This window comes from Uloborus diversus, chromosome 4, assembly GCF_026930045.1.
Source record: "Uloborus diversus isolate 005 chromosome 4, Udiv.v.3.1, whole genome shotgun sequence".
Lineage (NCBI taxonomy): Eukaryota > Metazoa > Arthropoda > Arachnida > Araneae > Uloboridae > Uloborus > Uloborus diversus.
In genome coordinates this window covers 22,421,597-22,449,216 of record NC_072734.1, presented here as the reverse complement: position 1 = coordinate 22,449,216, position 27,620 = coordinate 22,421,597, and the positions used below count along the sequence as shown (strand labels likewise).

General features: G+C 34.5%; 1 protein-coding gene across 1 annotated transcript in view; it reads left to right on the top strand.

Moving 5' to 3' along the window:
- LOC129219939 (alkaline phosphatase-like) overlaps nt 1-27,620 on the top strand; it is a 111,230-nt gene that overhangs the window by 44,957 nt on the left and 38,653 nt on the right. The window contains exon 2 of the mRNA XM_054854254.1: nt 24,016-24,236. Coding sequence (XP_054710229.1) covers nt 24,016-24,236 — 221 coding nt within the window. The remainder of the gene's footprint in view (nt 1-24,015; nt 24,237-27,620) is intronic.

The following is a 27,620-nucleotide window of genomic DNA, read 5'->3' as shown; positions in this document are numbered from 1 at the left end:
AAATCTTTCTCGAATTTTTTCATTTTAGGCTCTTCATCATTGAGGGGAAAAAAAGGCTTCACAGACTTCCTTCAGAACTTTCTGAAAACGAAATTTTGAGCCAGCTCTTAACATTGGATGACTGCGTGGACATTTGGAGCCTCTTTCTTTGAATTTTTCTGTAGTTGAAGTTTCAACAATCCATATTTATGCGATTTTTGAAGATATTAGATGAGATGGGAATTTTAAAGTTTGAACTTGATGTCCTAAACACACATTTTGCACCATCTTTAATCACGTTACAAGAAGGGTCAAACCGGTCAAAATTGTACTGCCCTAAAGATTTTGTTGACACTGAAGTTTTAAATGGAAATGCTTTGAGATTGAAGGCCTAAAACTGCATTTTGGGGCTGTTTGGTGACGTTAAGGGATAGGAAGATTCGGTTGCTTCACCCGAAAAATGTGACATTTGAGGCTTTAACAACGCAACTGTCTTCATTTTTATTGTATGGGAAGGTGTCAGAATTCACCGGCCTGAAAGCACATTTTAAAGATTTCTTTGTAAACATTGGCTGCGAAGGGGGAGGGGACTTGAAAAGGGAGTCCCAAAAAAATACTATTTTATGCTATGTTCGGCCCAAGATAAGTGATAAAGAGCTAGTAAGTAGCTTTCCCCCGGAAAGTTTTCAAAACTGAAGTCTTGATTATATATTTTAAGCTTTGTGACCATTGGAAGGAGGGTAAAGGTCGGGTCTTTGCCACGAAAATTTTCAAAATTTGAAGTTTTAGAAACACAATTATAGGGCCTTTTTGGTTTCTCAGAGGGAGTTATGACTCTCTTTCGATCCCTACTTCGAATCACTTAATGTTGACAAACTCAGAAGTTGCCGCCCAGGTTACAAGCAAAACGTACTAAGATCCGGTGCTGCTATATTACCAGATTTGGATGATTCTCTTCTTTACTGACAGAGGACGATGAGATAAAGAGGCAGTATACATTCGATTAACCATACTGTGATTTATGAGAAGGAAATGTTGTGCATCGAAAATTATTACTTTTGATGTGAATGTAAAAGGCTTTGCCTAAACATTTTAGTGATTCAAAATTTTCCATTAAAATGAATAACTAAATGTGAAATTCATTGTTTAAAGGAATTTTGTTGATATTAAACAGTAATATTAACAGAAAATATTATTTGAGATGTGAATAAGTGCTTTTATAAAATGTTCATAAAATGCATTTTGTTTTAACAAAAATTTATTAATCAAGGAACAATCAAATTAATTGTTTAAATAGATATTGTTAGTCCAAAATTGAGCAAGAATTTGCTTTCCATTTGAGACTTTTCTTGTCTTACTTTTGTTTGATCACTTTCCTTTTAAAAAATCATATTTATTTTTAATAAGGTGGTTTCCAAGCACTTTCTCAATATTAAGTGGTAGATTAATCATATAAAGAAAGGTTATGAAATTTATTGTTTCCTCCCCTACAGTAAACTTAAACAGTGAAAAAAAAAAACCTTAGGTCCGTTGAGTTTACACTGCAGCCTCCCTCAGTTTGTAGATTCAGAGGAAGGAAAAGAAAAAACAAAGAATAATGCGGAGATGTCCGCAAGAAAAACTTATGTTTTGTATTAGAAAAATTTTATTATCATAGTCGAACTAAAACTTAACAATTCAAAGGCCTTTTTTTTGCCTCCAGTTTTCAGATGAAACGTTTGATTTCTTTATTAGGAAAATGCATGGAATTTTTTCAATCAAAAGTGTGAAATTGCCGCCCAAAAAAGTGCCGCGTGGGGCGGATCTCCAACTCCTCCCCACCCTAGCTACGCCACCGAGTTTCAACAAAAAGTTACTTAAATGATATTTTTACTACTGAACACTAGTTGATGGATATGCATACGTCACATTATCAAAACGATTAATCTGATAAATAAATAAACAAAACAAAGTTAAAACTTTCTCGTCTTCGATTGCAAAAAGCAATCCATATATCTATCTCCTTCATTTTGCCCTCGTCCTAAGAACTACTTTCTATATTCAACATACGCACTTTTGTAAAATAAATTTATGCTTTCATTTTTCTTAAGTTATAATAATAACGTTTGAGATAAATAAAAAATCTCATTGCTCAGTTTAAGATAAAATGTCTTGAGTGGGCTCAAAAAGTAAATAAAGAAATGCACTAAGGGGCTCTTAAAATAAAAGACTATTTTGCTTTTCCAATTTCTATTATTTTCTTACTGTAAATCACGCACATTTATTCCATCTGTATTAAAGTTCTTTTGTTTCAGGTGGAATAAAAACACATTCAAACACGATTTTGCCGTTTTTCTTGTGTTAATCTTATGTTAGTTTTAAAGAATGGGGTCGTTTCCAAAATTTTAAAAGTATTTTTTTCTGAAAGAGCATGCTTAAAAACATAGAATCTGACCATTTTTTAAATAATTTCTTTCAGTTTAATATTTTAAAACAATTACTTAAATCGGTGCTCTTTCATCGTTTAACGCTTTTGCCGATGACATCACAAATGATGAAATGCCTTTCAGTGTTGCCATTCACGGTCCAAAATATTTAATTCGCATCTTTACTCACGTGTATTGACTACGATATGGTTGATAGCAAGCGTAGAACGCAATTGTAATTCTCTTCTTGATTATCATAACGTGGAAATGCAGTAGAAAGATGCGTCACAGTGCATCATTTGTGACGTCAAAAAGACCACGCCTTGTTTGAAGAATCGGACATTTTAAAAAATTAATTAAAAAATAACTGTTGGAAAATGAAAGTATTTTCTGGGTCCATGTTATTTTTTTGCTTATTCTATCAATTTCCGTGACAAAAAGTACTACTTTTGACTGAATGAAACAACCCCATTGCAAAAATTCTATTAAGACCCGAATAACTCAATTCATTGCTGGAAAGCGGTTTATCTTCACTGTGATTTTGCATTGTCGTGCAGGATAGTTATGGCGTAGAACATTTTAGAAAAAAAAAATGAATAGAATGGAATGAAGTAACTGCATACGTTTAAACTCTTATTTGACATTCTCATATATAATAGCCACTGATCGAGTAACACTGCTGATGTCATCAGCAATGAAACTCGCGCCACGGTACGATAATTTGATAACATGTTTTGGTAATGTTTAACATGCAGGGAAAGGCTTTATTGTGAGAAGACTGAACTGGATCCGGTAACTTAACAGTTTTACTGGTAAGACTCTGTCATTTCAGGTGAGTGAATGAACGGAAAATTGGTCAACAATGAACGCTACCTACTGTAGTTTAGGGTTCCTTCACTGGAGTTAGGGTTACAATTTCAATTATCAAAATATCACTAAACAAGCAATGACTTCGTTCAAATGTAGAAGCAATTTTCACTCTTCATACCTTGACGGGCGATTTTCTAGTGTATGTAAATTTACGGATTCCTTCTATAAGTTTAAACTTTTAGAAGTACGTACTAATTTAGCCCTATAAGTATATAAGGGCTAAATTACATTATTGTTTGAATTTAAATAAAAAATTTTTAAAAATGGAATGTTATTAAAATAATGCAAAAGTTAAAGGCTACATTAAGATATAACTGTGGTCTATTAATCAGAAAAAAATAGATGTTTGGTTCTAAAAATCTATACAAGTAAATGTACGATTTATTATAGCTTTCAAAACGAAAAAAAATGTACGAATTCAAAACACCATTTTTCGTACAAAAAATGAGTAATGTATTAACTAATTCGAAACAGTCACATTAAAGTAAATCTGTTGAAATGACTTTTTACTTTTGTCAGTTACCCTAGTTCTTGACAATTTACTTTGAACATACACTTAGTTAGTGAGCTTACAGCATTAAATTTAAATTTTCGATGGATGCATTCAAACTTCATGTGTTTCAAGCATGGTTTTGTAATGCGGGTTAGATGCTTACGTTTTTCGTGATCGTTAGCGGACTTCATATTTGTTGTGAGATGTTTTACACACACAGGAACACACATCGTAATCTTAAAAGATTATGTTGCAAATGAAAAACTACCTACTGACAAATTATGCGTGCTCTATTATAAGTATTTGTACAAATTGCTGAGTTACAGTGGCTCCCAAAAGTGTTCGTACACTTAGAAATTTTTTAGTAAAACCAAAATAACGCAAAACTGAATTCGAATATGAAGTCCAATATTTTTTTACATCATTCCTATGTCATTCTAAATAAAACCTTGCAGTTTTTAAAAAAATATTGACGGATCTTCTTTCTGAAATGAGTCAAAAAACGAAAAGACAGAGAAATAATACGCCACAAAAGTCATCGTACACTCAAATATTTTTGAATAAATTCGTTGTTAAAATTATCATATGTCGTTTTTTTAAATTTTTTTGCATTGTGTTGACCCTTAAAAACCATTTGGCTTGAATTTTTTGTTTATTTATTCCTTAATATTGTGCTTATTATTTTTAAATGGCTGGTATTCGTAAAAAACCACAAACACCATTCGAAATTTGAATTTTTTTCCTCACAGTAGCGCTAATTTGGTTTGAAATGTCTCTAAATTAGTTATTTTACTCCATTCTATAGTAAAGTGCATGATAAAATGCTTTAAAGAAAAGAATCAGACCGAAAATAGGGTAAGAAAAGGTCAACCGGCAAAGTTGACAAAGCGTGATCGGAGATTTACAATTAAAAATTTATGAGAAATACACATTTGAGTGCTGTAAAAGTTTCTGCACAGTTTAATAAAAATTTTTACATTTAATTTTCCCCTAAAATTGTTCGCCAAGTTCTCTGATTAGCTGAATTAAATGGGACCTCTTTCCGCAGAAATTTTCTTGGCCGTGCGAAAAACAGAAAGCTTACGTTTTCCGTCGCAAAATCAATGATAAATAAGCTCAAAACGTTTGAGAATTACAACTTACTTTCAGATAAAAATAAATTCAACATTTTTGGCTAAATTGTTGTATAATTGTAAGCAGAAGGAAAAATTAGGAACTTAATCTTAAGAAGTTAGTTGGACCAGTTACTCAGGACGGTGAAGGTGTTTTTGTGTGAGGGTGCATATCAGCATTAGGACTTGGCAGTTTGGAATTTGTTGATGAAATAATGAATCATACTGTTTGTTTAAATGTTTTAAAAACCAATTTTAAACACTTAGCCAAAAATGTGGTTACGGGAAACAACTTTGTTTTTTATCAAGATAACGATATGAAGCACACGGTTTTCAACGTTTGCGTCTAGTGCCTCAAAAATTATCCTTAAGTTTAGAAAATACCCCTTCAATCTCCAGATTTGAACTTAATGTAACATATTTAGAGATATCTGGAGGCTTCATTACGAAAATTAGGCTTTGAAACGAAAATAGAGCGAGAAAAAGTAAGACTGAAAGTGTGGTTGAACACTTACTCTGAAATTACGCAAAAAAAAAAAAAAAAAAGGAATGAAAAAAGAATGAAATCTATTCCAAGACGTTTAAAAGGTGTTGTTGATATTGCATGATATTCTACTAAACAGTAACTTAATAAAAAGTTAGATTATTCAATAATATATAGATTTTTTTAAAGTGTACGAAGACTTTTGTGACATAAAATTTCCGGCACTTTTTGGTTTTTGATTTTTTAAAAATTAAGTTTTAATATTTTTTAAAAAATTGTCATGTAGTTTTGTTGAAAATTGATCAAAGATCAAATAATTAAATACCTATTCCAAAATATTAATTCTAACCAATGGAGAGGGTCCTATTTCTGTGAAAGTCGTAGGTGTACGAACACTTTTGGGAGCCACTGTATATTTCCTTTCATCACTTACGTAAGTAGTGCTAATGTTTTTAGTTCTGCCAGTTCTTATTGCTAGATAAAAAACTATTTATTTAAAGTAACACTTTTCTTAGTAAAAAAATACAATAATATAAACCACCTATTATTCCAATATTAGACTTCCACGTCAAGAACAGGAATCTTCTAGCAAGACCATCGGTATAGCATTTTTTTTTTTTTTTTGATTACGTCTAAGTTGTTCGGATTCCACTTAGGGTTGTAAGTCCTGTACCCAAAAGGGGAGGGGTATACAGAGGCTGCGTTCGACGAACTTAATCGGTCAATCTTTGACTAACCGGTTAGTAACCGCAGCGTTCTATGATCTACCGGTTAATGCACCAGTTATCGTTTTAAGCTGTTGATTGGTTGATTGAAGCACATGATCATTAGCTGTCACGTGATCAACCAACCAGTAGCAACCGGTCGAGGTTGTCGAACGTAAGCAGAGTGATCCAGAAGGTAACGCAACCGGTTATTAATATTTCATTTTAAAATATTATTAATCTTAACAGTAAGGTTTTTTTTCTGGCAGCACTACGCTTTTCGGTATGACACACCATTTCTATTTTGCTATTCTCTGTTCATTGACACTTTACGTAGCTTTTAGTTTGTCTTGTTGTTGACTTCTTTTTTTGTCATAGAAGTTTTAATATTGAACCAAATTAAGCAGTGTTACCACCCAAGGCAGAGCCAAGGCAGAACTACTATATCACATCCAACCCGGTTATCAGACCCAGAGATTCCAACTCATTCGCTTAAAGGCCCTGTTGAGGCTTTCAATAATAATTTCCGAGTATTTCTACACCCAACAAGACGAAAACCTTTCTACAGTCAAGTCCGCTTATTAGAATATCGGTTAAGAGAATATCCCGCTTAATGTGATACCTTTTTAGTGTACCAAACCGTTGATGTCTATTCTTTTAACCCCGTTTAATGGAATACCCCGCTTATTAAAATACTTTTCGTGGAAAATAGGTTCTTCCACTAAGCGGACTCGATTGTATAAATATCTAGTTTTCGGAGAACTGTAATATTGGAGACAGAAGGATGGCCATTTCTATTGGGACAGCACAAAACAGACGAGGAGAAAAACAAAATGCTGAGCCCGAATTCAAAGGGTCTCAGAAAACTGACGTCACAGATAGATTTATTATGTGAAATTTCTCACAGAGCTCTCAAGAAATTTCAGTTTTACTCTTATTGTATTCATATTTTTCAATAACTAAAGGCTTCCTACCAAATTAAATGATTAAGTTAGTGTCGATGGCAAAGGTAAAGACATTCATTGATGCAAATGGATTTGAAAAAGTTGATTTCGTGTTCTTCGCAGAAGAAGCCTTAATATTTCACGTCACAGGCTATGTCAGTACAGTAGATCCTCGTTTATCCGGTCCCGGTTTATCCGTTTGTAGAGTTTAAAAAATGTTCCCATGCGCCGGTGCCCCTATGTGTTCCTAGAGTTTAATCGTGTTCCTATGTGCCCTTGCTTCCCCTACATTTAAATAATATAAGTTTAAGAATTTTAGGTTAGTCATAGATGGTTTACCCAAGTTTAAGTGCCTTATAACAAGCACACTATAAGCATAAACAATAGCAAAATTATTGTAAAAAAAATAAAAGGAACAGTTTAGTTGTACAGCAACGTTAATTTATATAGTTTTCTTTCTTTTTTTAAGACAAAATCCATTAAATTTATTTTTATTACCGTTAAGATTTTTATTCTATATTCACATTCTGGTTTCACTGCAAACGCATAACTTTTACACAAAAAATCCACCTTTTTTAAAATATAAAATTTATGTTGCATACTTGCTTTTAGATTCAAAATTCGCTTATGTTTCAGAATTATTATTTCCTTGGCAATTTTATCTCAAAACACAGGTCCCCAGCATAAAACAAGATTTCTATTTCTGATAAATGCACTTTAGTTCAAAGTAATTTTGTTCAATCACTTAAAACTGACATTATTGTGCTTTTCCGTTGAAGTCACGAAACTGAGCATTTCACTCGAAGTTGATAATTTCGTTTCCTATTCACGCGAAATTCTTTTTCATGTATTACTCCTAGACGAAAAATTCTGCAAATTACCTTCGTTATCTTTCGCTAAACTCGTAGATCTCGGGGAAAAAAGAATCTAATTTTTTAAGTGAGTTACTGTTAACTGCAACTGTAGTATTTTAACTATCGTGCTCTTCGATTGGGTGTTCGCAGCGTTTTCAAATTCAAACCGCAGAACTTAGAAAATCCATTAAATATGTTCCTCCATCCGGGAGCAATGTTTAAAAATGATGAAGACATGCAATTTAGATTAGAAGTGGGGAACGGTTTGCTCGGGGCTAGTTTCTGAGGAGTGTTTTGTTAGATGAAAGCACCATCGTAAAATAGAGTTTCAGAAAAATATTCTTTTACTCATTTAATTTATTCATTTTTCCAGCTACATTTTTAATAGTTGAGTGTACAATATTTCACATTGGATGGAAGAGAAGCAGAGATATTTGGATTTTCTCGCTAGTAGGTTTTTCAGTTTGAATTAACGTTTTGAATCCAAAATAAGTACCAAATCATATAATTCCTTAACTTGGTTTTATATCTACCGATACCTATTCTTTTTTCTTTTTTTACTTCCTTTCACAAAAAAAAGAATTATTGTATTCGCGAAAACATTTTCACTCAAAATTCGGTCTTAATTTCCATTTTGCTCACCCCCGAACTAATGTTGAGTTTTTTTTCAACCTGACCACACGCGGATAAGTGCCTAAGAACGTATAAACACCCGAAATATCCATTTTGCTATTCCCCGAGTGAATTACAACGACTTTTCTCGTGACGTCCGTATGTACGTATGTATGTATGTATGTATGTGCGGATGTGCGTATGTATGTTGCATAACTCAAGAACAGTAAGTCCTAGAAAGTTGCAATTTGGTACGTAGACTCCTAGTGGAGCCTAGTTGTGCACCTCCCCTTTTGGTTGCATTCGGGTGTTTTTAAAGGAGTCTTTTGCCCCTTTTGGGGGGAAATCATTGTTAATTTCGATTTATACTCAAATGGTGTTATAATTTGTCGGACACTCGGCGATATATCGCCAGTGTTTTGGTCGCCAAGTTTTGTCGCCAAGTTAGTGACAAGTTTTGTGATTAATTTTTTTTTTTTTTAAATCTTGTTTAAATTTGGCCACTGGTGGTATTATTTAGAGAGTAAACTATTGAATCACATTAAAATTGCCAGTAATGGAAAAATGACATTAAAATAGGAGTAAAAGGAAGTCATGTGATGCACACATCAGCTCGTTTTTTTTTTTTTTTTTTGGCTCACGATGTTGCCATACATTTGTGACAGAAGCTCGTCGAAACTTACCTTCGTGACGTATGGTGCAGTTTTATCACCTATTAAAAAGAAAGATGAACTAAAATGAAAAGGAAAAGGTTGCTTAGTTGCATTGGAAGGGATCATTGAAGCTATTAAGGAGGCTAAGGGCGGATACTAGGGGAGGGTTATGGGAGTCATGCCCCCCCTCCCCACTAAAATGTCGATTATATTATCCTTCCACATTCTGTTCAAACACTATATGAAGAAAATGTGAACGATTTCAGTAATATTTTTATTCCACTAAATATTTTTAAAAGTCATTTTTTGAAATGCTGCTTTTTTAAAACTTCTCACCGGATTAGTATGTGCAACGTTTATGCCCTCTCAGTTGCCTAATTGCTGGCCAATTTAATGATCTTTTTTCGTCCCCCTTATGGGAATTTGTAGTTTGTATCCGCCATTGAAAGGGGCTAACTTCTTTCTCTTAAGTTTAAAGATAGAAATGCTTATAATTATTTCTCATAGTTTGTATATGTTCGCATATGTTTGTATTGTTTGTATGTGTAAATTTTCAAAAAAAAAAAAAAAAATCAAAATCAATAATAATAAAAGGTAGATGTAATTCCTTCGATTATCAGGGAAAATTCTAATGGATAGCGAGAGGAAACGAAATTAATGAGAGGGGGAAATGCTTTGAATTAAATGAGAATTCTGTTAAACTAAGAGAGATCAATCGCAAAACTAAGAAAAACAGTCTAATGATATAAGAAAAAGAATGTAATGAACAAGGGAAAAATCCTAAACTAAAAGGAAAAAATCCTTTTGAGAGAGTTTCTTATAACTAACATAAAAAAGTTAGTAAACAAGAGAAATATTTTAGGAAGTAAGAAAAATATTTTGTTATGGTTGAAGGTAAAATTCTAATGGCTAGGGAGAAAATGCCACTATTGAAAGAAAAATCCTAAGAAAATGCAGTTTTTTTACGTATATCGTTCACATAGTACATGCATGCACGTAAACAGACATTTTTCAAAAATTTTCAAAACGGATTCAGTACATCTCAAGATTTGTGAACTCGTCGAAATTTGAAGTACAAAAAATTGTTAAAATCCAATACTTTCTTTTGCTTGTCGCACATATGAAAAAAGAGAGAGAAAAAAATGTATTTTCCTTTTTGCTTCATTCATACATAAGCGTTGAAATATGAATTTAACGCCAGCAAACATATTCCCAGTTCCATTTCAAAGTAAATGTTTGAATACCGTAAACGAAAATTAAGGTAAATATTAGTGCTTTTCCAAACGTATATAATAACTGCTTAGTTTTATAAAATAAAACATATGATGATTTTCAAAACATTTTATGTAACCCGTTTCCCGAGGTCCGTCTGAAGTTTCATACGTTGGTGGTTATGGGCATTTTATCTGAAAAAGAATTCACAGCCATGTGTCAAGTCCTGAAAAGAAAATTTGCCCCAAGTAATGTTGAAAAATAGCGAAGCAATATTCTTAGACTCAGCCGTAAAGTTGAAACTATTTTTGTCACCCACGTTTGATTTATTTCATCCGATTATGGGGATATAAGAAAAGACCAGTTTCAGAACCGTGCTTTGGAATTCTTGTGTACTTTAAGGGCTTTCTTTGGAACGCCATTTTTATCAAGGAATTTTTCTGAACCATTTGAGAGATACTGTATTTTTTGCCAAGTTTCTTCTTCCTTCTTTTTTTTTTTTTGTGTGAGTGTAGAGTAGAAGAGTATGGAGCGTTGTTAGTTGAATTACTTGAGATAGATTTGAAAGAGAAGTCTATGTACGCAAGTACAAAGAATATCCAATCAAAAGAAACTGACAAAAAAAAAAAAAAAAAAAAGAAAGAAAGAAAAAAAAAATAAATGAAAAGGTAAAACTAGTTTTACATGAGAAAAAAGCCAGACAATACTATTTATTAGCAGGGACCCGATTCTTTCCCACAATAATTTAGATTTCATTAATTTCATTTCTCACAAATGATGAAACTTGTTCTCAGAAGCTCCAGTAAAGCCTTTTGAGATTCGTTTCAAACACTGGCAATAAATTATGCGAGTCGCGATCCATTTATAGTCACAAAGTGAATAAAAAGAAGGAATCTGCTACGGAAGGGTAAAACAATAAGTTCATAGTTCAATAATTAAAATACATTTGTGAGTTATTTTGTGCTTTTGACGAATAAAGAACAAAAAGAAAGTGCGTCGGTATAGTCAAAAAAAAAAAATACATAAATAAATAAATATTAAAATAGTGTTTTCAAAAAAAAAAAGAAAGAAAACAATGTTTTAATTTGATATGCAGCATGCAAGAAGGAGCAATAAGAGTTTTAAACAATGAATTTAGATCACGGGACGCGGGAGCGTCCCGGCCGCCAAGAGAACTAAACGTCAGCAGCCAACAAAAGCAAATTCACCGTCAAGAAAGATGAAAGAAAAAAGCGACTAAGGAACAGTTTACACGACAGAAGAAGTTGGGGTTTTTGGATTTTTCACGCCTGTATATCTAAGCCCCATGAAGACCACCGGAGTTGATTTTTTGTATAATCAGTCTCTAGTGGCCTCGGACGACATAAACCAAAATACAAACCCCAGCACAATCAGAAGGGAGGTAGAATTCAAGTTAGGAAATCGCTGTTCAAAAGAATTTTCGCTTTCTTTGACAGGGCTACAGCCCAGACGAAAAGACGAATCAAGCTGAAATTTCGCACAGGCAGGAAGCTTTTTGCTCACCAAGCAACCACTTCACTTTGAAAAGCTTTTCGCCAAATAGGATAAACAATTTAAAGGATCTATCCATATTTCTGTAGAGTTGAAGGTGGGAGGTAGTGATGAGCATAATCGAGTTCTCATAATCGAATCACTCGATTATTCAAGATCATTCGAGAACTCGATTACCACGAGTTCTCGATTATCGTATCTCGAGTTCTCGATTATCACTTCTCGAGTTCTCGAGCGATGAACTTCTCGAGTACTCGATTATCACTTTTCGAGTTCTCGAGCGATGAACTTCTCGAGTTCTCGATTATCACTTTTCGAGTTCTCGAGCGATGAACTTCTCGAGTTCTCGATTATCACTCGAGCGATCAACTGCTCGAGTTCTCGTTTGTCCTTTCCGAGTGCTCGAGCGATCAACTGCTCGAGTTCTCGCTTTGAACTTCTCGAGATGTTGAGTTCTCGAGATGTTGAGTTCTCGAGATGTTGAGTTCTCGAGATATTGAGTTCTCGAGATCTCAATCACTCGAGCAGTGTAATTTTTGATCGATTTGAGAATCGAATGAACCTTTCAATATAGTTGACTTCTGACAGGGGTGCCCACCTTGGAAGGTGGGGATCGTGGCGCAGACTGCGCCATTGACATTTTTAGGGGGAAGGGGTGTTTTAAGGGGTATTTTTCTTATTTTTCGGGGGTGCTCTGTGATATTGAGGGGGTGCGCCCTTGACCTCAGGGGGCACCCCTGCTTCTGAAGTGATTCAATTGCAGGGGTGGATCCGTCATTTAGGGGGTCAGAGGGCTGGCTTTGAAAAGTTAATGATTTTATTTATGAATGGTCATGGTTTTTGTTGCCTTCCGAAAAGATATGCATTGAGACCCTTTAACCCTTTCCCCAGAAAAATTTGGAGTGACGGGTTGAGCTGAGGTGCCCACAGGGGAGGTGGGTCATAGCGCAGACTGCGCCATTGAAATTCTCAATGGACGTTAATCTTTTTTAGGGAATGTCCTTTTTGAGGGGGGGGGGGAGTTTGAGGGATATTTTTCGCTTTTTTTGGCGGTGGGGTGGTCTATGCGATATTGAGGGGGGTGCCCTTGTCCTCAGGGCGGGTCAGCACCTCTGCTTCTGAAGAGTTTCAGTTGCAGGGGCGGATCCGTCATTTAGGGGGGTCAGAGGGCTAGCTTTGAAAAGTTAATGATGTTTCATTCGAATAGTGTTATAATTGAATGTATGCTGTCGAATGCTTGATTATCAAATGATTATTTGGGATGCTTTGGTAGTGTAATGATATGTTTGGTGGAAGTGGGTGCGCTAATAAGGTTCCAACTTGAGAGGCATTAAAATTAAAATTATATTTCAGGTAAAAAGGTGGAATACTTAAGTTGAAAACCTGAGGGAAGTCTTTCCCCTTACGTCCACCTTCGACTATACCATTAGGTAATGATACAGGTGTAACAGGCAACAACAAACGTTTTAGAGCCCAACTATACAGATTACTGCAGACACGTGTTTCGGGGTTTCAAGGAACCCTTTTTCAACGCAAAATAGTGAGATTGTGGATGTAAGGACATTACTGGATGTCTTTAGGTACCATTCATTAATTACGTAAGGGTCCCGAGAGGGAGGGGGACTTCAAACCCATTCTCACGCAATATTTTCCAAGTTGATGTTTTACATTTGAAATTGTGCAGTCAAGTGGTTTGACGGGAATTATATATTTTATTTGCGTTTGGAAAATAAAAAACTTATTAGGATGAGCTGTTTTTTATTTGTTTTACGAAGAATTAACCGTGTAAAACATGATAAAAGAATCGCACTATGCATAGCATGTTTTATTTTTAATAATTATCGCATCATACACAAAAAAAAAAAAAAAAAAAAAATGTCGAAAAAAACATTCAGTCTAGATTCCAATTTTTTAGTAAATATTTCATAACACAAAAAGGATTAATTTAATAATAGTGAATTTAATTTCGATTCCCAGTGATGTTAGATTCGTTATTTTATTGTTTTGAAAAACGGAATGGAATCAATCTTACCTAAGAATAGGGGGAGCAGTTTGAAAAATCTTACATACTTTTACATGGTGGGAGGGGGGTCAAAAAATGCCAAAATCATCCTTACGTAACTAATGAATGGCTCCTTGCACGCAAAAGCTTACTATTTTGTTCAAAAAAGGGTACCTTAAAAACTCCAAAGCACGTTTCAGCAGTACTCTGTATATTTGGGATACAAAACGTTTGTTATTTCATGTTACTTCTCGGCACTAAGGTATTTACTTATTCCTTAATAAAACAAGTGGTTTACTTCTTGTGTAATTCCTTCCTATGGGTGCAAATAAGAGGGAAGGGGGTGGGAGGGGGGAGTTTTGATGCAAACTGCGGGATTGTAATTTATAGGGGATTTTGTCTCATTTGGGGGTATTGCTCTTGGGGAAGAGCTTCATAGGTGGTGCGCCTTCGCTCTTGAGATGGATAGATTTGGAATGATTTTAAAATACAATGAATGCTTTTCGCTTGCTTTATTCGAATGGGGTTATAGTTGAATGTTTGGCGTCGAATTTTCGATAATTGAGAGATTCCTTAATAATTAAACGATATTTTTCGAACGAAAATTGTTAATTATCATATGAGCGGATTTATGGTGGGGTATGTGTTGTGTGAGTGGCGGATACAACGGGAAAATCATGGGGGTCATGTCCCTCCACCCTAAACCGTCGACAACAGTATCCGTACATATTGTGTTCAAACACTTCATGCATAAAATGTCAACGATGACAGTATCTTTTCAGCTCATTAATTATTTTTCAAAGTAAATATTTGAACTACTACTTCGTTTCATTGCCAATCAGGTGCCTTATTCCTGACCGATTTGGTGCTTTTTATTGACTCCCAAATAGATTCAGACATTTTTCGTACCAAAAACGGGAATTTCGTTCATGGGCGTGAGGGTGGGGGCTTTCTTCAACATGAGCTCCCTCTCCCCTCCCCCAAAATGGTTTTCTGTATCCGGCCCTTTAGTGATCCGGTAGTGAAATCTTGAAACAAAGGGTAGAGAAACACTTTCCATACTGTTTTGAACTTGACAATTATTAAGATCAAATATGCACAATTTTTATTAAAAAGTGAGGGATAATGATAATATGGGTGGGTCTTTGGGCGACACTAGCAGGTTTAAACTTGAGAATTGTTAAACTTAAAAATATATTGAACCAGTAAGTAACCAGTAGTGTAATTGAAAATTTAAGGTGGTCTTAGGTCTTTTTCGGATTATTGTTTCTTAGGGGGAGGGGGGAGGGAGAAATTTTCATAAGATGCGTGCCATTGCTCACAGAGACGGACGGACACCCCTGTCATTCTCTAAAGTTTCAGAATCAAATAATAGCTTCTCAAGTGCTTTTTTCCGAATGGGGTTACTCAGAGAGCACACTTTGTTGAGATAAAGGTTTTAAAATGATTGTTAACGCTGTGACAGTCATGTTAAAACGTTCGTGAAACGTTTAAACGCAATGTGTTTAAAATGCAGTGGTGCCCCCCCCCCCCCCCTGGCGATGACATTCATGTCTCAAATGCTACGGAGAACCCCCCTCTTCAAAACTTCAATGGCATGGACTGCGCCATGAACCCCCCCTCCCCCTCTGCCCTCTCAATCGTGGGGGATCCTTCTTTAATATATTGCTTGTTGTCGAATGTTCGGTTATCGAGCGTCTCGGATGATTTGAAAACCGGATACGTAATCTGCTTTTTAGAGAAAGTTGGTAATCAATTTAAACCTTTTTGAGGACCAACGCACGGAAAATCCAAGCGCAGCTATGAAACTAAGTTCCGAAATGGACCGTCGCGAGCCAAAGCATTTTCAGCAGTTTTGCCTCAACTTTACAATAATCATTCAATTGTAAAGTTGATACTATTCAATCGATTGATACTATTCAATACCAATATCGATTGATACTATTCAATCTCATAAAATCAGCACATCAATTGACTCCAAATTTTTAAGTTGAGTGAATAATATACTAATCAACATTTATGAAAATATAAGGAATATCACATTGAAAATATAAGGAATATGACTTAAACAGAAGCGAGTAAAACAAGAAAAACATTTAAATTCAACTACGCACGCGAAAATAAATGCTACGCACAAAAGTCATAAATATCTTACGTATGGAATTTGAAAGAAAAAAAAATCTGTATAAAATGTTATTTTTATTTTTAAAAAAATGGGCCAAAGAGTGGAAGCTAATATTAATTCCACACGACAAACTTCCATATTTCTTTTTAATGCACTCAGAAATATTTCAACTTTACTCCCTACACTTTTATACTGTTATTACATATTTCCCAAGTCAGCGAATGAAAAAGAAAAATAACAAAGAGCGAATCAAGAAAGAAAAAAAATAATCATGAACTTCAATGCAATTCAAGCCACACTTATAACTTTCAATGCGCCGGGAATCCCAATCTGCTGAAAACGCAGCCAGAAATATTTTACCCGCCCTCCACATGTATCAGTCAGATAAATATAATTCCACTAATAACAAGAACATAAAAAAAGCAAAGCAATAAATAAGAATAAATGAGTCCTTTTGCTCAGAGAGAGCAACGATTCCCCCACTTGTTTACATTATTAACTTTGTGTTTGAGTGCCCGAAACCATCTGAAATAACCACGTGATATCTGGAGAATCATTAGTTTAAATACATGACCGTTCGAATAAATCACTCAAAATGAATGTAAAAAAAAAATCGAGAAATCAATCCGTTACAGAAATTGAAATGAAAGGGGGAGGGGGGGGGGGGTGATACCATTTCAATCGCTACGGAGCGTCCCCTGAGGGCTATCAACAGTCAAGGGCACATTGCCAGTTTTCTAGCCGCTACCAATAAACCTATAAAAGTTTATACTAGTCCGAGCCGAGTCGCCCAAATGCCGAACTCCTAGTTTCTGACAAGCTAACAGGGAATCTCGTCGAACCAGCATCCCCCAAGGATTGCGACCCCTAAATGAAGACTAAAATCTATCAAATTGACCCCCCTAAAACAGTCTTGCGTTTCGAACTTTTCCGGAGGGTAGGGGGGCAAGTGTGTATCTGTTCATTTTATCGGAAAACAACAAAAAAAAAAAAAAAAAAAAAAAAAAAAACTAGACCCACTGAAACGTAAAAACTAGATTTTTTCAAGGAATTGGGGGAGGGGGGCAGGCCCGTTATTTCGAACTTTACAAGAGAGGAGGAGGGATTAAAGAGTATCCTACGAGTTGCATATTATGCCGAATAAGAGTAAGAATTTCATTTATATGAGTACAATAACTTCTAAAAGCCAGGAGGGATCGCCCCTTATTATACCCCTAAATGATAGGCTTGATGGCACATTCCTATTTCGAGCGCACCCCTGCCAATACCAACTCGGGAATTCAACTGTTCCAAAAATCAAAGGTATCCCCCCCCCCCTTTGCAAGGCGATGGTGCACCCTCTCAAATGTTACGGAGCATCCGTCTAGAAAGAGCTCCCCCCCTCCCAAAATGCGATTTAAAAAACCCTCTCAAAAAACCACTTTTATAGAAATTTCGGTTTCGCAGGCAGCGCCATGGACCCCCTGACCCCTCCTGAAAATAAGATTTAAAGAACCCTCTCAAAAACCCAGCCCTAAAAATTTTAATGGCACAGGCTGCGCCATGCCCCCACCCCACCCGAAAATGAGATAAAAAACACTCTGAAAAAATCGGCCAATGGCGCAGGCCGCATCATGCCCCCTCCCCCTTATAGTGGGGCGCCCCTGTAGCAGTCTACTCAATTCTGGAAAAGCTCAGAAAATGAACTACTTGAGTACTCGATTTAAACGTCTCGAGATCTCGATTTGAAACATCTCGAGATCTCGATTAAAAACATCTCGAGAGCTCGATTTAAAACATCTCGAGATCTCGATTTAAAACAATCTCGAGATCTCGATTTAAAAGATCTCGAGAAGTCCATTGCTCGAGTACTCGATTCAAAAGATCTCGAGAAGTCAATCGCTCGAGTACTCGATTCCAAAGATCTCGAGAAGTCAATCGCTCGAGTACTCGATTCCAAAGATCTCGAGAAGTCAATTGCTCGAGTTCTCGAATTCAAAAGATCTCGATTATCAATCACTCGAGTGATCGACTTGAAAAGATCTCGATTATCAATCACTCGATTATCAGAAGTACTCGATTCCCGAGATCTCGATTATCAAAAGATCTCGATTATGCCCATCACTAGTGGGAGGAGGTTTTTTACGGAAGTAGATGTGATGAAGGAGGAGAACAAGGAGGAAGATAGTTTGGCAGATACTTGGCGGGCAAACAAGATATCATAACTTTTAAGGCTGACTGTTTTGGGGTTTAGGATGAAGGCCTTCTTTTTGTGCGGAAATGTAAAAGGTTTTCTTGGCGGGAAATTTTTACGACAGGGTTGTTTTTGTTGAGATATTTATATACATGATACACTATATGACCAAAAATATTGGGATACTTTCAAAAATTCACATTTTTACGGATTTCTTGAGAAATAAAAGACCAATTGCTCTGTAATTTTTTTCACATAAAAGGTATACTCCAGCCGCCATTTTCCGACAAAAATTAAGTCTACTATTCATTTAGGGGACGAAAAACAAATTGATTAAACAAAAAAGATTTTTGATCATTTTTCATTGTGAATAGCTAGGAATAAACTATAAATTTCAGAAATAAGTTAAAAACCTATCTAGGATTTATTTTAATATTTTCGTGAAAGTATCTCTTATACCGACGAATATCTAAGCATTTCTTTCAAACATGCAATTTTTTTGAAGGATTTCGGCTCATATCACGCAGAGTTTTCCGTTAAACGTTACTAAACTTTCAGAATATTTGACAGCATATTAGAAAAACATAATAATTAAATTTAAAAGTTAAAATACTGAAAATTTAATGAAAAATGAATGTTTAAAGCAATTAGTTTTTCACTACGCACGCACGAAAGATAGCAATTTATAACTTTCATAATCAGAAGCCCAGACATATCCTACATCTCATAAAAAATTCCACCTAGTATCTTTAAAATCTAAAAAGTTATCAGCGATCTAATGAGCAGAATTTTAATAATTCTTGGCTAGACGACAAATCGTGAGGGATCGTTCGCAAATAATCCGTTCTTATCATGAATAACTCTGCAACGTTGCGAACGACCCTTTATCATTCGTCGCCTATCCAAGAATTATTAAAATTCAGCTCATTAGGTCGCTGATAACTTTTAAAGATATCAGGGTGGATTTTTTTAATGAGATGTAGGATATAACTGGGCTTTCGATTATGAAGGTTATAAATTGCTATCTTTCCCTCATGCGCAGTGAAAAATCATTTGCTTTAAACACTCATATTTCATTAAATTTTCAATATTTGAACTTAAATTTTATTATTATGTTTCTCTAATATACTGTCAAATATTCTAAATGTTAAGTAACATTTGACGGAAAACTCTGCGTGATATGAGCCGAAAACCTTTAAAATAAATTTACATTTTTGAAAGAAATGCTTATTTTTCCGTTGGTATAAGAGATACTTTCACGAAAATATATAAATAAATTCCAGATAGGTTTTGAACTTATTTCTGAACTTGATAGCTCATTCCTAGCTATTTACAATGAAAAAGGATCAAAAAACTTTTTTATTTCCTCAATTTTTTTTGGTCCCCTAAATGAATAGCAGACTTAATTGTTATTGGAAAATGATAGCTATAGTATACTTTTAATGTGAAAAAACTACACAGCAATTGATCTTTTATTTCTCGAAAAATCCGTAAAATGTGAATTTTTGAAAGTGTCCCAAAACTTTTGGTCATACTACTGCTTTTCACATCAGTTATGAAGGTAAAACGTAAACATTTGAGACATTTTTTACATAAATGTAACAGTTTTGTGATGTTTCAGATACGAGGAAAAATAATGGTATAGGGGAAACTGGAGATACTTGATCCCAACTTTCAATTTTCTTTCTCTGCTGCAAATTATCAGTTTTTTTTTTTTTTAAAGTACGTGAACAAAGGTAATATTTTCCTCTATCTGACAGTATTTTTTTAGTTGAAATTAAGCAGATAGTTTTGGTAAAAGCTTTTTTTTTTAAAAAATTTCATAAAAGAATCATGTATTCCCACATCAAGGGATACATGATCTCTTCATGTGGGATACTTGATCCCACTGAGAAAAGACATAGACTTTTCATTAGATCGGCAATTTTTTTTATGGATTTTAGTTTTCTACTTAATGTTTCTAAAAAATAACACAATTTCTAACTTTTTTTTAAGGTTATAATAATGTGAACACAAAATAACATGGTTTGAAACCTCACTAGAAATTTATAAAAAAAAATGTACACAACTTTCATGAACTTATGATGTTTTTGATCAGTTACTTATTATCAAATACATTGTGAACAAAATACTATATTTTATAAATAAAACTAAAAATTTTTTTAAAGTAGCGTAATAAATGTAAAATTACAAAAAAAAAAAAAAAAAAAATAGGATGACAAGCCCGAAAATCATCTTATTTGCTTCTTGTACTGCAATAATAAAATTAAGAGTGTCATCAATTTAATTAATATTTAAAAGAGGGAAGAAAAATGTAAGTATCAGTGTACTTATAAAAAAGAAAGCTTAGCTTATATGTGTTCAGAACCTGAAAAGTCAAATGCAAACAATTCGTTTGTTGTAGTTCTTAAAGTTCCGCTCAACCCAACTGGATGTGTGCAACTTAACATATTTTGTCAATTTTTCAGGAAAAATAGATTGATTAAGCATATTACATTTTCTCTTCAGAGAAAACTTTTTTTAAACTCTATAAATCAAACTTTGCATCATATCCGTTAATGGGTCTACATAATGGGAAACTCACTTTGATGTTGTAAATTTAACTATAACAAAATCATTTTTTTTTTCATACAAAGATTTGACATCTATTTCAACTTGTTCAAGCTTATCGGGCAGATCAGAACATAATTTATCAGTGGAGTTAGTTTAATTTTAGATGTTTGAGGTGTTATGTGGGTTACAAGTGCGAACTGATATTTTAATTATTTAGCATATTTACTGTAGTAGGGTCTGGGGGGGGGGAAATGGTCAATGGGGTAAAGTAGTCATTCGTCAAATAAATTACTATAGCTTATAAATAAATGTTCGAATGAATGTGAAAATTTTATTATAGAGTAGGACAGTTATGAACTAAATTTTGAATACAAAATTTTACAATTGGCAAAATTTATTTCGTGAAAAAAAAATATTTTGTGTGAATATCAAAAGTTTTTAAATCTAAACACCTCATTTAACTTCCTTGGGAAATTTTGTTTTCTAGAATTATGAGCATATTGACTGCATAGGAAGCTTCCTACATGTTTCAAGAACTCTTACTCATTAGCAGTTATCTGAATCTCTTTTAGATAATTTTTTAGAACAATTTAAGTAAGATGGGGTAAAGTGGTCATAATATTAGGCTTAACAATATTGTTCTTCTAATGCCACTTAATTGTTAAATATAAGGCAGATATAAATTAAATAGTAATGTCACTTTATATGTATTGTTTTTACAGTAAACGGGGTTAAATTTATGAGTGTATTTATGCATACACATATACTCGTGTAGGCACGTATATAAGTAGACGTATTTACATAAATGCACCAATAAATACGTATATGAGTATCTGAAAGTATTTTTAATCTATACAGGTATACATTCGACTATACACACATATACTTACTTATACTCGTATATGTATAAACACTTATATGCTCAGGTAGACACGAATATACGCATACGTACTCGAGTAGACACATACAAATATATGATATACAAGTAAACAGGATGAGTTTAAACTTTTGGGCAAATTATTAAAATGTATAAGAGGGAATGATGAGAAGCAAGAATCATAAGGAACATATGGTCACAAACACAATGCTGACGCACTACATGCACACAAAGCCATAAACTGATGGATGCAAAACAAGTCACAAATTTATATATTACACAAAGAAAATTTTACACAACATTTTAGGTCTCAAGAAAGTTTTAAAGCGATTGATGAAATTTGCGGCCAGCAGCTGTAATACATGTGCATCGCAATCACAAAGCACTCTGTTGCAATAACGAGACTTTTGATAAAGTTTCAACTGTCGCTGCGCCTTTGTTGTGATGCTTGTATTAGAGCTACTACAAGGCCGTAACTTTTAACAACTGCCCTAAATATTTCTTAAAAACTAAAATGTTGGGTAAAATCATCTTTGTGTAACAAAATTGTGTTTTGTTTGCATCCATCAGTTTCTGGCTTTGTGTGCATGTAGCGCGTCAGCGAACGTAAATTCCTTATAATTCTTTGCTTCTTATCCTACCCTTTCACACTCCTTAGACGTCTATACAGGTATATAATTGTGTTTGCACGTATACATACCTATATACTCGTGCTTCACAATATATATATATATATATATATATATATATATATATATATATATATATATAGTGAAGTATATATATATATTGTATTGTGTATATATATATCCACGAATTAACTCGTGATACCCATATATGTGTATATGTACACTTATATACGCGTGTATACGTCTACTGTACATGTATATACTCAGGTAAGCACGTATGTACTCGAGGTACAAGTGCATTCACTCATATGATATTCGTTTACACGCGTATGTACCCGTACGTACACGTGACACGTATATACATGCGACACGTAAATACTCGTGTAGACACGTATACACTCCTGTAGGTAATCACGTATGCATGCTTATATACTCGTGTATACACGTATTTACTTTAGGCACGTGCATGCATGTATCTGATGCATACATGTATCTACTTATATATGAAACTGTTTACTAATGTTTACACGTTACGTATATACTCGTGTATAAACACATATGCTTGTGCATGTACTTGTAACTATAAAAATATCCGACATATACAAATATTAGATTTGTTTATGATGGATTTGCATCTATTTTTAACTTTGACCACTTTACCCCATGCTATGACCACTTTCTCCCAACCCATGGGGTAAAGTGGTCATAAATACAAAGGGAAAAGAGAGTGTTGTAAAACTACTTAAATCAATATTTATTTTCCTAAAACTCAATGTACTGTGTTCTTTAATAATGCAATGTAAAATAAAAACAAAAAAAAGTTTAAATGTTTAAAGAATTTATTGTATCTATTATTCACATAAGTTGAAAACCTACGATTTTATGACCACTTTACCCCACCAGACCCTAATAAATATGCTAAATCTATTACTCAAACTATGAAAAATTTTATTATGTTAACGTGGTTTTGAATGTTTAAAGTTAATGTCAACGAAGTAAACATCAGTTTTTATTGTGTTTATATTGTCATATTGATACTTGACCCCTAGGATCATGTATCCCTCTAAACGAAGGGATCAAGTATCCCTAATATGCGATTTTTACAAACATATTTGTTCTATTATTAACAATCAGTGTCAATTTACTAAAAATGTCTCAATTATTAAAGACTGTCTATACTTTCACATTACACTTCGGAATTTAAAAGTTGTATTTAACGGATAACGTAAACTTCGGAATGCTTTCTTAAAAAAAAGTTTCCATTGACACATTCACACGATCAGTTTTTAAGCTAAAACAAAATGGCTGAAAAAAAAAATGTTTCCAGTTTTTATGTACAAGAAAACTTTAATATAATTGTCAGGTTTTAAATCTCGACTTAAAGATTTTGGTACATTTTTGGCTATGGTATCATGTATCCCTAGGCATCAAGTTTCCCCAGTCTCCCCTAGATATCTATAGATTATATATATACACCAAAACAAGTGCTTAAAGTACAATTCTATACGTGATAAAGAGTCTACACACTACCAAGATAATTAGTCAGCATTTTGGTAACAGTCGCTTCCGACTCAACTGCGCCAAAATATTAATTCCCTTTCTCAAGGAGTTAATGGAGTCTCAAAGACAGAGCTCTTCTTAACAGAGACGATGAATTCATCGGAACAAATCCAACGTAGTAAGGGTTTCTTTGTTAATTGGTGCCTTTCAGCATTGGATTTGTTCAATTAAAATATTTGATCATCAAACTTTAACAAAAGAAATCCTGTTTTCCCCATATTCCGAAAGATGATTTGTCGTTAGCTGTTTCCTTTCGTTACAGATCGGAAATATTGGTACGAGCAGGCGAAGGCCCATCTGATGCGAAACCTACGAGACTCTGAGAACACAGCAGTGGCCCGTAACATAATACTCTTCATCGGCGATGGGATGGGCCTAACCACCGTCACGACCGCACGCATTCTACGTGGTCAGATGGACGGGAAGACTGGAGAGGAAAACCGATTGGCCTTTGAAGCTTTCCAACATGTGGCCCTTGCGAAGGTAAGATAGACATGAGCCTTACCAGGAAACCGTACGATAGTGTAATAATAAGAAAAAAACATGGTTAGTAGCGTTTGCAAGAACATAGTTAAACATGTTTCTGGATGCATGGATTATTTGCCCTCGTGTCCCCGTTATCAAAATTTATGTTCTTAAAGTACGCCAAAATTTTGAGGAAAGTCGCCAAATTTAGCGAGTTTCGGTGAGTAATGAAGACTTCCTTCACATGCTTTGCAGATGGATGTTTTGACAGATGCACACGGTGAAATCCCATGGCGCTTTCAATTTCCCTCCAAGACTCTAAATTTGGCAAGTATCTTAAAATTTCGGCAAGTTCCAAGTCTTTATAAATCACTGATTAATAAAAGTCGTCTGCTTTTTTTTTCTCAACTGTAATGTTTTAAATATGTTCTGTAAATCATTAAAATAAATTATGCCTAATAAACCAATTTGCAATGATCATTTTGAAATGATAAATTTCGGAAAAGTGCTTCATTTTGCCTTTTGAACAATAAAGTGTTAAAACTTTAGCAAGTCTTCTGGTGAGTTCTATAAGCAGCAAAACTTGTTTTAATTTGTTTTTTTTTTCCTTTAAAGAAAAAAAGTCCTTTGTCTTACTTTGATGCATTTAATGAAATGTGTGTAGTTTAATTATTTATAAACTTGGAATTTTTTTCATTGGTTGGCATCGGTTTATTACTGCTGATTTTTATTCATAGCTTTAATATTTCTTTTCAAATAATGAAACCATTTTTAATCTAAGTTAGTTTCAGTTTAAATTTAATATAGTTTACGGTTTATGTTTGATGTATTACTAATTGAATGTATTAATATCAAACATTGTATTTACATATAACCAAACAATTCAAATAAATTAAAGTTCAATAAGCAAAACAAACGTTTTTGAAATTCCTAAATCTAAAAAGTATGCTAATTATGGCTCGACGAAAGTAAAATTTCTGCTTTCATTCTTAGTATGATCGCAGAAGTACACTGCTCAAAACAATTAAAGGATATTATAAGGTTTTCGGTTGATCTTGAGCCTGGAGAACTTTTTGGATAATTGATACATTATCGACAGTTGTAGTAAACTATGTGAGACAGAAATTACATTTGTTTGGCAGAAAAAAAATACTTTCTTTTAAACTTTTGGGTAAAAAAGTAAAAAAAAAAAAAAACGCACTTTTTGCAAATGAGAAAAACAAATAAAAAGGGGGGTTTCCTTAAAAAAAATCGCTTTTAGTAGGGGTATGGTAACCCCGGACGGCCAGCAATGTAAAACACCTCTAATGCATCAAATCAATAAGGCTAATTATGAGGGGGTGGGGTATTCTGCCCCACTCCTCCTGAAGAGCGCTTTCCAGTTCTTGGAGAGTTTGTGAAGGTGGTAGGCGTCCAGAAACTCTTTGCCTAGAATGTCCCAAACATGCTCTATTGGGTTCATATCTGGATAACATGCTGGCTAATCCATTCGTATGATTCCTTCCTCCAAAAGGATATCATTTATCAAGTTAGAACGATGTGGTCTGCAATTGTCGTCCATTAACATGAAGTCACCTTGAATTGCTGCAGGGTAAGGGACTACACTAGGTCTGAGGATCTCATACCTACATTGACGATCGGTCAGAGTTCCTTTCGGAATGACATACAGATCGGTGCGCCCATCAATGGAGATGTTAGCACATACCATCGCACCACCACCACCAAATCTGACACTTTCGTGCACGAACGCTGGATTGCTTCTAGTGACACACTCCCTCCAGATAAAAATACGCCATTATCAGGATGAAGACAAGAACGGGAGTTGTCAGAGAAAAGAATATTGCTCCATTCATTTCTTCTCCAACTCAGATGCTCTGTTACCCACTCCCTGCAGCGCGACGATTGACTCGCAGCTAATGTGACACACACCATTGGTAGACGAGCATTACAGACGTACAGCGTGAAGGCAATTTCGGACAGTTTTTATCGAAATTGTAGTGCCAGTGCTCGAATGAAGGTGTTGTCGTAGTGAAGTGGCATTCATACTTCGGTGCCTTCGAGCCGTTAAAGCTAGATAATGGCCTTCATTGAGTGTTATTGACCGTCAGCGACCTTGCCCTGATCTTCGACGAGCATTTCCAGTCGGGGCATTCCACAGTATTTTTGACATTTATGTAGAGTCCGTAATGTGACCTTTTTTGCCATAACTTCTTAATTTACTGTTTGATTAGCATATTATTTTATTTTGATGTTTTCCTACCAACACACCAGCTCAAATTAAAATAATTTGCAAATCAAACGGTAAATTAAAAAGTTATGGCAAAAAAGGTCACGTTACGGACTCTACATAAATGTCAAAAATACCTTGGAATGCCCCAGTCCTTAAAAAATGTTTCCATACCCTAGAAATCATATTTCGCAATACTCCAATAGCTTCTGCTGCTTCGGCTTGTGTTTGGCTCCCGTCTAGATTGTCAACCACATTAGAAGCTTCTGATTCCGTTAAATGAGTTCGTTGAGGCATCGCACTCATCGTAACAACGCCCCTACTGAATGTCGATCAATCTTTTCTGCATTGTCTTTCAATAAGTTAAGAGCGAAATCTCATTCGCTGCCACTAAAACGTCGTCTTCGACGTCAAACTCAAAATTTACATACTGCGATGTTTGAAATTTAGAAAATTTTGTATTTGTGACTCCCTTCTTCGATTCTATGCAAAAAATATTTGCTAATACATTTTTTGTGTAAGACTTACAATATCCTTTAATTGTTTTGAGCAGTGTACTAAGACAGAAGCGATGTCGTGAATGGTGAGCGTTTGACGACAACTCAGGGATATTTCGGAAAATTTGATGCCCACAGTGATGAGGAAAATTCAGTGACAATCGTAAATGAGTATAATAAGTATATGCAATCATAATTCTGTCCTCGTTCGCATTTTTCTCGATAAAATTAAGTTGCTGACGAAATAGAGCCTAATCAACTAAAGTTAAATTTTCAAATCTACCGAATATATGTAGAGAGCTTTAAAAAAATATTATTGAACGCATAAGAGAAGTTACCTGTAAATATATAATACAAGCGAACTAAATGACTTAATTTTCTACCACGGGCAAGACCGGGCGGGTACCGCTAATTATTAATGCAGTGTAGAACCTCGCTTATCCAGGTTTAATTTGTAAAAATGTATATTCACTTAAATAATAATTCAAAATTAAATTCCCAGAATGGAACGATAAATGCGCAAAATATTCTCTCTTGATTTTGACTAAATGTACAACACCTGCATGGGGCGTGCAATAAATTTAGTCATCTAACAATCAACATGGAATATTTGAAGTGTCAGTCAGACACCACCCCAGCTACAGTACTGCAGCTAGGGGTAAGATAACGATTCATTTA